The sequence below is a fragment of the Cordyceps javanica genome, chromosome 3, assembly GCF_051103115.1.
Source record: "Cordyceps javanica chromosome 3, complete sequence".
NCBI lineage: Eukaryota > Fungi > Ascomycota > Sordariomycetes > Hypocreales > Cordycipitaceae > Cordyceps > Cordyceps javanica.
The window spans coordinates 521,975-534,502 of NC_139297.1; the positions used below are offsets into that span (position 1 = coordinate 521,975).

The following is a 12,528-nucleotide window of genomic DNA, read 5'->3' on the forward strand; positions in this document are numbered from 1 at the left end:
ATGGGTGTCATCCCCGCGTACAAGCCTACAGGCCTCGACGAAATCACGGCGAGCATCGACACCGTGCGCAAGACGTTCCGAACGAACAAGACCAAGGATGTCGACTTTCGCGTTCAGCAGATCCGCAAGCTCTACTGGGGCGTCGCCGACAACGCCGCCCTCATCGAGGAGGCCCTGATGAAGGACCTCAGCAAGTGCAAGTTCGAGGCTCAGCTCTCCGAGATTGACTGGGTCAAGAACGAGGCCGTCTACGTCGCCAACAACGTCCACAAGTGGTCCAAGGACAGGTCGGTCGACGACATACCCTTCCAGTACTGGGCCCTCGGACCCAAGATGCGCAGCGAGCCCTACGGCACCATCCTCATCATCGGCGCCTTCAACTACCCCTTCCAGCTCAACCTGGCGCCCGTCATCGGCGCCATCGCCGCCGGCAACACCGTCATCCTCAAGCCCTCGGAGCTCTCCCCGCACTCGGCCATGGTCCTCAAGAAGATCTTTGACGAGTACCTCGACCCGGACTGCTACATCTGCGTCAACGGCAACGTCGACGAGACCAAGCACATCATGGAGCACAAGTTTGACAAGATCGTCTTCACCGGCGGCAAGGGCGTCGGCACCATCATCGCCAAGAAGGCCGCCGAGACCCTGACCCCCTACATCCTCGAGCTCGGCGGCCAGAACCCGTCCTTTGTCACCAGGAACGCCGACGTCAAGCTGGCCGCCAGGCGTCTCATGTGGCAAAAGACGTTCAACGCCGGCCAGGTGTGCCTCTCGCACAACTACGTCCTGATTGAGCGCCCCGTGCTGGACGAGTTCATCGCCGAGATCAACAAGCTCCACGCCAAGTTCATGCCCAACGGTGCCGACAAGAGCCCCGACTGGTCACGCATCGTCAACATTAACCACTTTAACCGCCTCAAGCGTATGCTCGACAACACCAAGGGCAAGATCGTCATGGGCGGCAACATGTGGGAGGACAAGCTCATCATGGAGCCCACGGCCGTGCTCGTCGACAGCATCGACGACAGCATGATGGTTGAGGAGAGCTTCGGCCCCATCTGGTCGATCCTGCCCTATGACACTCTCGACGAGGCCATTGACATTGCCAACAAGGTCGATCCCACCCCCCTCTCTCTGACCACTTTTGGCTCCGACGCCGAAAACGAAAAAGGTAAGTTGTCACCGCCATTGTGTAAAAAAAAAAAAAAACCAAAAGCACCGGCGCTCACATTGCACTGTTAGTTCTTCTCAACGTCACCTCTGGCGGCGCCACCATCAACGACGGCTTCTGGCACGCCGCCATGAACCAGACGCCCATCGGCGGCGTCGGCTCCTCCGGCCAGGGCAACTACCACGGCGCCTTCTCCTTCAAGGCCTTTAGCCACGAGCGCATCATCTGCAAGGTGCCCGCCTGGGCCGACCTGCTGCTCAAGCTGCGCTACATGCCGTACGACATGCGCGAGCTGGCCCGCACCCAGGCCCTCACCTCGCTCAAGCCCAACTTTGACCGCGACGGCAACCCCAAGAGGGGCCTCTTCTACTGGCTCCGCCTCGTCTTCACGCTCGGCGGCCGCAGCAAGAAGAGCAGCATCTTAAGGTGGGCCATCCTGATGCCCGTTGTCGCGTATCTTGTTCAACTGAGACTGGCCAAACTCTAGGCCCGCCCCCAAAGAGTAAAATATAGAGACTTCTCTCCGCGGCGACCAAAACGAGATGAGTGAGCAGGCTCGAGGGCGTTGCTTTCCTCATATGACAGGGGGGGGGGGGGGGGGGGGCAGATACGGTGTAACCAGCCCCACGGAAGCCTGTCGGAAGTGTGATATCCCATAACCCATGTCTTTCCCCCGCAGGGGATGATGTTTCTTGGTCAGGACACCAGCAAGGAGAATCAACATGCTGGTACTTTTAGAGCTCGAAATGTGCTATTATATGAATGTATCTAGGTTTCTTGTGTGTTCGTATTGAGTGTATTTGGTTTAAAGTGTTGAGAATGATTGCAATTTGCGAAGCCATCTTGACATGTTTCAAACATGGTAACAGACCGCGATGCAACCATCTTCGTGATTCCAATGTAGAGCCGCTTCCCCTAGACCCCTTTGGTCATCTACACACCAGCCATGACAGCTGCGAACCGCCGCCCTCGCTCGCCGCCCAGGTACAAGTCATCGTCTGCCGTCTCCCTGCCGAGCTCCACGGCCTCGTGGTACCCCCTCGTCACCGTGTCCTCCTCCACGCGCAGGCCGTTCTCGACGAGCGCGAGGATGACGCTGCGGACGCGCGCAATCTCGCGCATCGTCGCCACGTCAATGTCGTCGTTTTGGCTCGAGTAGACCCTGCTGCTGACCGACTCCTCCATGCGGTTCACGCCCGCGGCCTCGGCCGCCGTGTCGCTCTCCACGTGGCGGCTGATCCAGATGTAGCCGTTGACGCCGAGCAGGACGTCCATCTTGTGTGCCGCGGCGGCTGCCCCGGCGCCCGCGCCCGCGCCCGCGCCCCCGGCGGCGGCCGCCGGCTCCATGGTCCACACCTGGCGCTTGGCGCGGACGACGCCCGCGCCGCCGCCGGTGCCGCTGACGCTGACAAAGACGCCGTTGCGCAGCTTGCCGTACTTGAGGGAGCGCGTGTGCAGGCTCGCCGCGCCGTCCTGGTGCAGCTGCTGCACCTCGGCGACGACCAGGTCGCCCTCGGCGAAGAAGCTGCGGATCTGCAGCTCGTCCGTCTCGGTGCGCTTGCGCAGGATGCCGCCGGGCAGGTTGATGGCCGAGATTTGCAGGATCGCGAGCTGCGACGCCGCGACGTCGACGCGCCACCGCTTCGCCTGCACCTCGACGATGCGGCCCACGACCAGGTCGCCAATCTCGGGCGTGTAGCGCGCGCGCAGCGGCCGCACCGAGAGGAGCTTGTTGGTCTTGGTGAGCGTGCCGGCGAGGGACGAGGTGATGGAGGTGGACCCGTTGGGGACGTAGGTGCCGTGGCCGCTGTTTGAATTACATTAGACTTTTTTCTTTTGAGTTGTGGAAGTGAAGGAAGGGGGGGGGGGGGGGGGAGGCCCCCGAGGAGTAAAGAGCGTACCGCATCCATTGTGGGTTTGACGTGATGATGCTGCCCGGTGTGAGAATCTCATCCGCCTCCACGTCGTCGTCCACCATCGTCCGTTGGCGCTTGGCTACGCGCATCCGCACATCTCCCTGTACGTCGGCGCCTCCGTCCGAGTCTGAAGAATCATAGTCTGAGTCGACGTCTGCCGTAGGCCGTTGTTGCGCCGCCGCGGGCTGCGGACGCAGGATTGTGATGGGCATTTTTCGGGTGATACGTTGGCTTCTGATGAGCGCTTGGGGGCGTTGAGAACCCGTCAGGGCGGTCTCCTGCCGGTATTTCTTCTACGGCGGAAGAATTGGTCCGCAGATAGTATATGGAGTAATTTTGAGAGCTTGTACTTTGAAATCCAGTTGTATCTTGTGAGTGGCAAGTCAATGATTGAAATCACCTTGAGAGCGAAGTTGAGTGTGGGGCACAGATTTTTGCTGGTGCTGAGAGAGTTCACTGTAACAGCTCCACCAACCAAGCTTGCAGCACTCAGGTCGAGCTCACGACCGTACAAATTTTTGAGACGCATGTTGATTCAGCACCTCATCGAAGCCGTATGTTTCGAACGTAGGCTTCCAATTCCTCTCCAAGTTTGTGGAAACGATCTCTAGCTTAGTCCAACTGCGTTGAGTTGTGCTGCCAGGTCGGAATGCTGGCTGTTGGGTGTGCCGTCGACGGGCTCGGGAATTGGGTATCATGATTAAGTGGCATAGCTAGATGGGCCTATAATACAGTATAAATACATAAAGTGTGTGTCCTGCCTCGCTTCTCTCAGCGTTGCATCGCCTGTCTCTCGTGTCCGCTTCGAGCCGCTGCACCAGTAGTCGGGCTATCGTGAACATCGTGCCGGCTAGAAGAAGGCTCTCCAAAATCCCATGTACGCTAGGCCAAGCGATATTCCAACAATGCCGGCCCTCCGGCTGCGCATGCCAAACATGGACTTGCTCTGGAGAATTGCCTTGCGCTGTCGCTCAAGCTGCGACATGCCGGAGAAGTAACTATAGCCCGCGAGGCCAAAAAATGCACCGCTTCCTATTTCAGCCTCGCTGTAAGTATTGGTCTCTCGCTACTCAATTTTTCAGCCGGGCGCGTGTCATACCAACGACTTTGCAGGATAGACAGTCTTCCTGCCTGTCCTTGCGCAGCATCTCGTGGACGTTTTCAGGCTTCTCCAGCTGGTGGATCGAGGGAATTTTGTCGCCGGCCATTCTGGATACAGTATGGGAGCTACGCGCTGAAAACGATTGTATATTTCTTGCTCTTGTTTCGCTTCTGCAGTTCGAAGGAGAAGTCTTGTCACAGCTCATGTCAGTTCCTGAAAATGTTAGTCAGCAGCAAGCTTCCACAGAGCTTCCGTCATTTGGTGTCGCGTGTGGGGCAGTGAGCCTCATGTCGGCTTCAACGAGTTCGCACAGTGATTATTTTGGAGAGGCGCAGAGCGGATAGCTACGATGAGCGGCGTCATAGAGGCCGTGCACATCTTTGATGATAACAGGTATTACACATTTGTCTCGAAAATCAGAACGCTTCCCTCTAACATCCACACTCAGAAGTCCTATTCTGTCCCACGCATACGCTGGGCGGCCGTTGTCCGCCGCTCACCTGCTGCCCCTCTACCTCGAGTACCCGGCTCCGCGCCCAAACCTGATATATCTTGCCAACACAAATCCGCCGACACTCGTCTTTAGCCTGACGCACGGCAACCTGCTCTTCCTAGCGACATCGTCGAGCGAGATTGAGCCGCTGCTGGTGCTCGAGTTCCTGCACCGGATCATCGATGCCTTTGAGGACTTTGTGGGCGCGCCATTGTTGGCGGTCAAGATCGAAAACAACTATGATATTGTTGCGCAGCTCCTGACGGAGATGTGTGATGCCGGAAATATAAGCACAACAGAGCCCAATGCGCTGCGGGAGGTGGTCGAAGTAGAAGGCTGGGTGGATAAGTTGTTAGGGAGCATCAATCTGCCTGGGTATGACGCTCGTGCTCGCAGCATCTTGTATCTGGGTGGCAATTAACTGACATGCTGCAGAAAATTGCAGTCCAATTCTTCCTCAAACACACCTTCGATACTACCGACGGCAACGACAGCGTTACCATGGCGGCGAGCGAACGTACGACATACCTCAAACGAAATGTACGCCGATGTCGTGGAGACATTGTCAGTCACTCTCGCGCCGTCGGGAAGACCATTGGCGGCATTCGCAAACGGGACGATTGCTTTCACAGCCAAAGTGTCTGGAGTACCAGACATCACGGTTAACCTCACTAGCCCGTCTGGTAAACACAACCTGGGAAACTTTATGGAGCTACCTGTGTTCCATCCTTGCGTCAGATTAAATAGGTGGAAGGAAAGACCCGGCGAGCTGAGCTTTATTCCACCAGATGGCCGCTTTATTCTGGCGGGCTACGAAGTCGATCTGCTGCCTTTTACAAGCGGCAAGTCTGGCAACCTGAGTAGCAGCTCCCTCAAGCTGCCAGTGAATTTGGAGATGAAGACTGGTCTGGGGCCGACTGGTTCAGAATTTGAGGTGCGACTACAGGTGAACAAAATATTTGGGACTCCAGGGTCATCATCATCGAGTCAGCTGGGGCGAGGAGGCGTCCCTGGACGCCTAGGATCGCCACACCCGGGCACGCCAGCCTCCCCGTTGCTCGACGATCTCATGGTCACGATCCCTTTACCTGCCGATGTAAGAAATCTTTCCGACATACGGCCAAGCAGGGGCGACGCGAGCTTCAACCCCGGGCCGAGAGTACTAGAGTGGCACATCCCGGCCAAAGAACTGAGCGGACCGACGTCGCATTTTGGGCTGCGCAGCACGGTGGTGGGGACTTTGAGCAACGAGCAGCAAGAGGACGCGTTCGATCCCAGTGGGTTTGGGTTCGGACAAGACTACTCATACAATGAGCCGTACCAGAGCGTGCCCGTGGCCAAGGTTGCGCAAGGGAGCGGCAGTGGCAAGGCGAGAGAGGGCGGTAGCGATGAGCAAGATGCACAAAAAGCGGCGCAAAATAAGATTCTAATGCCCAGCTCTGCATCGGTCAACTTCTCCGTCAAGGGCTGGCTGGCGAGCGGGCTAAAAGTGGACAGCATCGTGCTGGACACGCGGAAAAGCAGGGGCCTGGGCGAGGGGGTCAAGCCGTACAAGGGGGTCAAGTACCTGACGGTGAGCAAAGGCGGCGTGGAGCTGCGATGCTAGAGGAGGAAGACAGGCGGCGGGCGAATCGTTGTGTGATTATGATGAGCTATTAGTACAGGCTCGACACATTGAAGGACTCTGCCGGGGAGGGGGGCACGCGGACAAATGATGAACCTATAGACATGAGACATGGGACGAAGAAACGGCCAAAGGCCTGAATGGGGGTGGGCGTTCATTAGCACAGGTCCAGGAAAAGAAAGAAGAATTCAGATTCTAAAGATCGAGGCTAGTGTGTAAGCCTACTGCTTGGCATCTCACTTATTAGTAGTATGCTTATGATGGGAGAATAAGAATGTTGCAACGGACCCAGTAGCGAATCCGTCGGGGCCGCCGGAAGAGTGGCGATTGGCTGAGGAGGCCAACGGTGGATGGTTGTGCGTTGAAGGGGGCGCTTCGAGGCTCAGGCTCAGTATGAATTGGGAGATCTTACGTTGCGTGTCTAGAGGAGAGGTGCAGTGTGGAATTTCAATCTATCGGTATATTGGTATATCGGTATATCCTGATATAGAGGATTGCTCTGTGATTTCCAGAACTCACTTGGCACTGTTCCAACTGCTTCACCTACTGAGTACTTGGTCCACTGAAGCAGCAGATGACAATTCGAAACAACCTCTGTATTTCCACTGGTCACCTAAGTACTTACACCCCACTGCCTTACCAGTGTCTAGATACCTAGGTAGGTAAGTAGGTACCTACGGATACTCATACAACAGGTGCATAGTTAGGTACCTAGTGGGTACTAAGGTGCCTCCCCCATGGGCCATGGCGGCGTCCCCAGCAAATTGTGGCTCATGCAGCCAGGCGTCATTTCTCTCTCGCACCCGTGACCCCGCTGTTTTTTTACTCAGAGCCGACGAGACCTGAGCTGCTCGTTGTCAAACGTAACGCAAATCAAACCCTCACTTGTGCTCTCGGGCCTATCCTTTACCCTTTTGTTTTTCCGAGAGCCGCTCCTTTTCCTTCTCCCTCTCACATGCTCACGAAGCACCCTGCAAGGTCAGACGTGGAAATGAGACTGTCATTCTTATAAGAGTACCGCTCATCCCCCATACCCACCAAGCTTCGCCTTGGCCCTCTTTCGTGATGCACCACAGGTTCGCTGCCTCGGCGCTCCGTCGGGAGCTGTCGCATGCGCCGCCCACCACGGTCCTGCGACGGCAATGGAGCTCCGGGCCCATGTCTAGGGCAAGGACGGCCATATTCTTTCCAGGTATGCGCCTCGCTGTTTGTCTACTGCACTTCTTCCACGCCGTCTGCCGCCGTCTGCCGCCCCGGTTGCGGCGCCGGCGCGCGATGTGAGATTTGAGTCACAGTCACCACCGCCCTTTGGCATGGCATGGCTCAGGCTAACCACTACGCGCAAACAGGCCAGGGCGTTCAAAAAGTCGGCATGCTCACGCCATGGATCGAGGCCTTCCCCGCGACCACGGCTCAAATCATGGAGGAGATGGACCACTACGCCGGCTACAAGCTCTCCGACATTATACAAAACGGACCCTCCAAGGTCCTCACGCAAACGACCAACTCGCAACCTGCCATCATGGCCACCTCAATAATCATCCTGCGTATCCTCGAAAAAGAGTTTCATTTTCGCGTCGCCGATCACTTTGACGTGGCGTTGGGCCACTCCCTCGGCGAGTTTGCCGCCCTCGTCGCCGGCGGCTACCTCAGCTTCCCCGACAGCCTGTACCTGGTGCGCGAGCGCGCCGCCGCCATGTCGCGGGCCACGCAGCAGGCCGTCGCCGAGTACGGCGGCGAGTACGGCATGGTCGCCATGATCACCGAGCCCGACCACCTCCCCGGGCTCATTGAAGCCGTGCACGACTTTGTCGGGCACTCGAGCGCGTACGGCAGCGAGGCCAAGGACGGAAATAGTGGGAGTGGCAGCACCAGCAGCGAGCTGGACGTGCCGCCGATCGAGCAGGTGCTCATCGCCAACATCAACAGCAAGAACCAGATCGTGCTGAGCGGCAGCATCGAGCGCATCCGCACCCTCATCGCCCACGTCCGCCAGTTCCACGGCCACGACCCGCGCGCCGTGCGCCTCGCCAGCGACAGCCCCTTCCACAGCCCCATCATGAAGCCCGCCGTCAGCGTCATGCGCAGCATGCTCAACGGCAGCAGCCGCGTCCCCGGCCGCGAGGGCGACGACATCATCACCTGGCCCGGAACCATCGAGGCCGTCAGCAACGTCACCGCCCGGCCCTTTCGCAGCAAGGCCGAGCTCAAGGAGCTGCTGGCCCGCGGCTGCCTCGAGACGGTCCGCTGGTGGGACAGCATCCGCTACCTCGACAGGGAAGAGAAGATCCGCCGCTGGGTCGGCATCGGCCCGGGCAAGGTCGGCCGCAACCTCGTCGGCAAGGAGGTCGGCATGCGTGGCAAGGACATGGTCAAGGGCGGCGGCGTATGGGCCATTACCGACCCGCTCGAGGTCGAGGAGGTGATTCGCGGCCTCGAGGAGACTGCCTACATCATCGACGATGAGGACTGGGAAGACGACGGCTGAGAACATGTAGCCTTTTGCCGAAAAAGGGTCACAACATCAACCAATAATTTGTATTTAGCGGGCATATTTGTATTTTTTTTTCAACTGCCGTTTTTCCATGGGCATGGGAAGCGGCGACATGTTGGTTCTAGCATATGGTTATCGATTGGGAGGGTCTCTCCCCGGGGAGGCATAATGATTTAACAGGGCTGCGTGACATGCGCCGGCGCCAAATCCAGATTTGAAGAAGTCTGTACATAATATGAATATCAATCTGATTTGGACTCTGCAAAAGAAGCGATGTTTCCGTAATTGGTGCACACGCATCGAGATTGATACGACGTTGGCATATGTCTTATACTCCGTCCCTTCCCTGCCGTTCCCCAAGCTCCAAAAGTCGGTTGGTGGCGCCCCCGCCACCACTACAAGGGCCCCCTTCCACCCAAGCTCTCCCAGAGCTGTTGCGTCTCACACAACCTCGCAGACCCCCAGTCTCCCCGCGTGAGCCAGCAAGCCATGACGACGGCGATACCCTCCATTGCCTGCCTAGGCGTCATCGGCCGCAATGTGAGCACCCCCTTTAACCTCTTTTTTTTTTTACCATCTCTAGGGAACCCAATCTTGGCTGACCACAAGAATCTTGACCTCCCGCTCCCCCCCCCGGCAGAACAACCCGCTTCACATGTCCACGTTCCCCTCGCACGACACCGCCACCAACACCCTCGCCCCGATCCGCACGCCCCTCGAGTTCTCCCTGCTGCTCTCCTCCACCGTCGACGTCTTTGAGCTGCGCGCCAAGCACAGCGCCGCCGCCAACGCCGCGGCCGGCGGCGGCGGCAGCCACGGCCACGGCCCGGGCCTCAGCCTCACGGGCGACGCGGGCCTGCTTCACGCCGTCGACGACCGCCTCGCCGCCTACGGCTTCGAGACCAACACGGGCGTGCGTCTCGTCTGCGTCGTCGACATGCGCGGGCGCCGCGTCGACGGTACCGTCCTGCGGTCAGGAGGAGCAGCAGCGGCGGCGGCTGCTGCTGCTGGCTCCTCGTCGGCTTCCCACTCGACTGCCACGACGACGACGACGACGACGACGATGACGATGAATCCGGCTGGCGGCGGCGGCGGGGCCGGGCTGCGCGACGCGGAGCTGAAACCCGTCTTCAAGGCCATGCAAAACGCCTACGTCAGGCTCCTGCAGAACCCCTTTTACGAACCCGACGCGCACACGCCGCCGGGGGGCCGAGGCGGGACCAAGATCACGAGCAAGAGGTTTGCGGACACGATGAGGCGCATAGGCGAGTCGTGGACGCCGGGCGTGACAAGCCTGTGAAGGAAGGAAAAACAAAGGTGCGCGGGTGGGGTTCTATGGGAATGTCCCTATTTTATTGTTTGTTCTTTCCTTTTGTCTTGATTTGAGCATCATGGCTGTTGGCGTTGGGAGATTTCAGAGGAGCGTTTTTGTCACGTTTGCTGAGCATGGTCTCAGAATCTTGGACCATCCGCTCATATATACTAAAATATACACATTTTCTTTTACAATCCAAGTATCTTTCCAAAATGAATACGCCAAAAATGGCACCGTCTAGTTGTGCTCCGGGTTGCCGCCCTGCTTTATATGCTCTATCCTGTATCGTGAGAGACCCGCCACTTCGTCAACGTCCACACTCGCACCCATGCTCTCGCCTGTGGCCTCCTTGCCGACCAACGCTCGCTCGCCCAGCGGCTGCGACGCCGCGCCGCCCTCCCAGTGTCTCGCTTCCAGCGGCAGCGGCTGCCACCAGGGACCCGTGCGGGCGTGCCAGCGCGCGCTGCAGAGCTCCCAGAGGCGCGAGGCGGCGCGCTTGTATGCGAAGCGCTCGTCCTCGCCCGTAAACGCCCCGCTGTTGGCAAAGTTGACCGTCTTCGGCCGCTGCTCCCGTTCCAGGACAAAGTCCGAGTCCTGGTCCGGGTCGTACTGGGACGTGGCGCTCTTGGTGTCGTAGTAGGAGACGTTGGGACGGAACGGCGACATCTGGTCCTGGTACACCTCGGCAATGGTTTCCGAGTAGGTGGCGTCGCCTTCTTCGACTTGCTCGCCGCCCTCTGCAGACCCCTTGTCTTCTGTGCCGGCTGCCTTGTTTGTCTCGGGAAAGAAGAGGTGATCCGGCGGGCGCTCGGCGCGGACGACGAGCTTGCACCGGGCTTCGTACAGGGCGTCTAGAAATGTGATGAAGCGGCGTGCCTCGTTCTTTTGTAAGATTGACAGTGCGGGAACCTTGTCAATGATAAATGTGTGGAACGAGGATGCCATAGTAATATAATCTGCTGGCCCAAACGTGCCGACCAGCTGCTCAAAGTCCCAGAGGACAGTGCCCTCATGGTGCTGTGGAATGACCACCTTGCGGCCAAATACAATAATCGTTTCTGATGTCCAGTTCCCGCCAAGGCCATCACCAAATGCCTTTTCTTTTACATAAACTGGCCAGTTCCCATCGTCTTGACCACTTATAAAGTAACTTGGCGGCCTGTCAGTGGACTTGGGGGCATCATCGGCCTTCGCGGCGGCTGGCCCGATTGTGTCACCGGAGCTCTCCGCTGCCTCGTCGAGTTGGAGCCCAGTGTCCTCACGTCGCCGCCAATCTTGAACGCCCCCCATTTCCCAAAAGTCGCATCGAGCCTTGAGCACCTCTAGCAATTTCGAGAAATCGCTGCCTTGGCCATACAGCTCGCTGCCAGCGCGGCCGCCTCCAAAGATTTTGCGCATGATGCCCAGGCGTGGCGCGTTCGTGTAGTCGACTCCCGTAGCCTTTTCCAGATCCTCCGGCACTCTGTTTGACGAAGCGATCAACACCCCGCCGAGCTGAAAGAATGCAATGAATAAATGACTAAGAATTTTACTGGCCGCGCGATCAGGAAGCTGAAATTCGTCCAAGAAGAGGATGGGCGACTCGTCGACTAGCTTTTTGGCCATCCACAACAGCGAATGTTCATCATTGCGGCGCTTTGACATGCTTTGCTGGTTTGCGGAACGATACTTCTCCAATTGCGCAAATGTATATAACATAAATGTGTTGAAGTGCCAACGCTTTTTGCGCTCGTGGGGAAGCCCATCGGCGAGCAGATCGAGCAACATTGATTTGCCGGTGCCCACTTCCCCAGAGAGAAAAAGACCCTTTGGCGAATCAATCTCTATCGCAAGCTCGTGGCTCTGCAATACGCGCGTCAAGGCCACGCTGTCCCGCGTCTCAGCATTGGGGATGAGGTGTTTGAAGAGTGGGTTGCGCCATATCGCGTGACTGGGCACGGCGAGGATATTTTCTGATCCCTCGTCCGGCTTCTGCGATTCGGTTAAGCGCGCAGCTTGCGATAGACGCTGCTTGTACTCTATTTGTGGTGAGTAATCCTTGATGCGGAGATAGACCTTATGTAGGTGCCGGGCCAGACGATGCTGGGCCTGGTCTGGAGAGTAGACGCCAGCGGACAGCAGGCTCTGGTACTTAACCAGAGGATCTGTAATAGTGACGGCCGTAGAGAAGCGCCTCATAGTAGCGGGGGAGCGAAAAAAGAGGCTCCTCCCATAACCAACAAGAAAGCGAGCGGCGACTGGTAGGGTCGGCAGCTCGGTGATGGAGGATGGACGAGGTTCTAGCCGGAAATGCCCGCTAAACCCAATTGGGTGCTAGATGTGGCGTCTCTCGGGGAGGCGTGGACGGCATGACGGAGCGATAGAGTGATTGAGTGGGTGCATGGGTGACGCGTCTCAGGATGAACGGCGTTGG

At 57.9% G+C, this 12,528-nt stretch overlaps 7 protein-coding genes across 7 annotated transcripts; 4 read left to right on the forward strand and 3 right to left on the reverse strand.

Moving 5' to 3' along the window:
• On the forward strand, nucleotides 1-1,658 carry V2A60_004382 (Aldehyde/histidinol dehydrogenase; the record flags this gene model as incomplete). Its single annotated transcript, XM_083255702.1, has 2 exons — nucleotides 1-1,171; nucleotides 1,243-1,658. The coding sequence occupies 2 exons, from the start codon at nucleotides 1-3 to the stop codon at nucleotides 1,656-1,658; spliced, it is 1,587 nt and encodes a 528-aa protein (XP_083111828.1).
• A 446-nt stretch (nucleotides 1,659-2,104) lies between these two features.
• On the reverse strand, nucleotides 2,105-3,299 carry V2A60_004383 (exosome non-catalytic core subunit RRP4; the record flags this gene model as incomplete). The annotated part of the gene is made up of 2 exons (XM_083255703.1): nucleotides 2,105-2,978; nucleotides 3,073-3,299. The coding sequence occupies 2 exons, from the start codon at nucleotides 3,297-3,299 to the stop codon at nucleotides 2,105-2,107; spliced, it is 1,101 nt and encodes a 366-aa protein (XP_083111829.1).
• Nucleotides 3,300-3,937: 638 nt separating this feature from the next.
• V2A60_004384 (uncharacterized protein) lies at nucleotides 3,938-4,295 on the reverse strand (the record flags this gene model as incomplete). Its single annotated transcript, XM_083255704.1, has 2 exons — nucleotides 3,938-4,119; nucleotides 4,187-4,295. 2 exons carry the CDS (start codon nucleotides 4,293-4,295, stop codon nucleotides 3,938-3,940), a joined length of 291 nt encoding a protein of 96 aa, XP_083111830.1.
• Nucleotides 4,296-4,538: 243 nt separating this feature from the next.
• Nucleotides 4,539-6,288, forward strand: V2A60_004385 (Adaptor complexes medium subunit family-domain-containing protein; the record flags this gene model as incomplete). Its single annotated transcript, XM_083255705.1, has 3 exons — nucleotides 4,539-4,582; nucleotides 4,638-5,057; nucleotides 5,118-6,288. 3 exons carry the CDS (start codon nucleotides 4,539-4,541, stop codon nucleotides 6,286-6,288), a joined length of 1,635 nt encoding a protein of 544 aa, XP_083111831.1.
• Nucleotides 6,289-7,624: 1,336 nt separating this feature from the next.
• V2A60_004386 (ACP S-malonyltransferase) lies at nucleotides 7,625-8,794 on the forward strand (the record flags this gene model as incomplete). Its single annotated transcript, XM_083255706.1, has 1 exon — nucleotides 7,625-8,794. One exon carries the CDS (start codon nucleotides 7,625-7,627, stop codon nucleotides 8,792-8,794), a length of 1,170 nt encoding a protein of 389 aa, XP_083111832.1.
• Nucleotides 8,795-9,289: 495 nt separating this feature from the next.
• On the forward strand, nucleotides 9,290-10,100 carry V2A60_004387 (uncharacterized protein; the record flags this gene model as incomplete). Its single annotated transcript, XM_083255707.1, has 2 exons — nucleotides 9,290-9,340; nucleotides 9,441-10,100. The coding sequence occupies 2 exons, from the start codon at nucleotides 9,290-9,292 to the stop codon at nucleotides 10,098-10,100; spliced, it is 711 nt and encodes a 236-aa protein (XP_083111833.1).
• A 252-nt stretch (nucleotides 10,101-10,352) lies between these two features.
• V2A60_004388 (AFG1-like ATPase-domain-containing protein) lies at nucleotides 10,353-12,293 on the reverse strand (the record flags this gene model as incomplete). The annotated part of the gene is made up of 1 exon (XM_083255708.1): nucleotides 10,353-12,293. The coding sequence occupies one exon, from the start codon at nucleotides 12,291-12,293 to the stop codon at nucleotides 10,353-10,355; it is 1,941 nt and encodes a 646-aa protein (XP_083111834.1).
• Nucleotides 12,294-12,528: the final 235 nt, after the last annotated feature.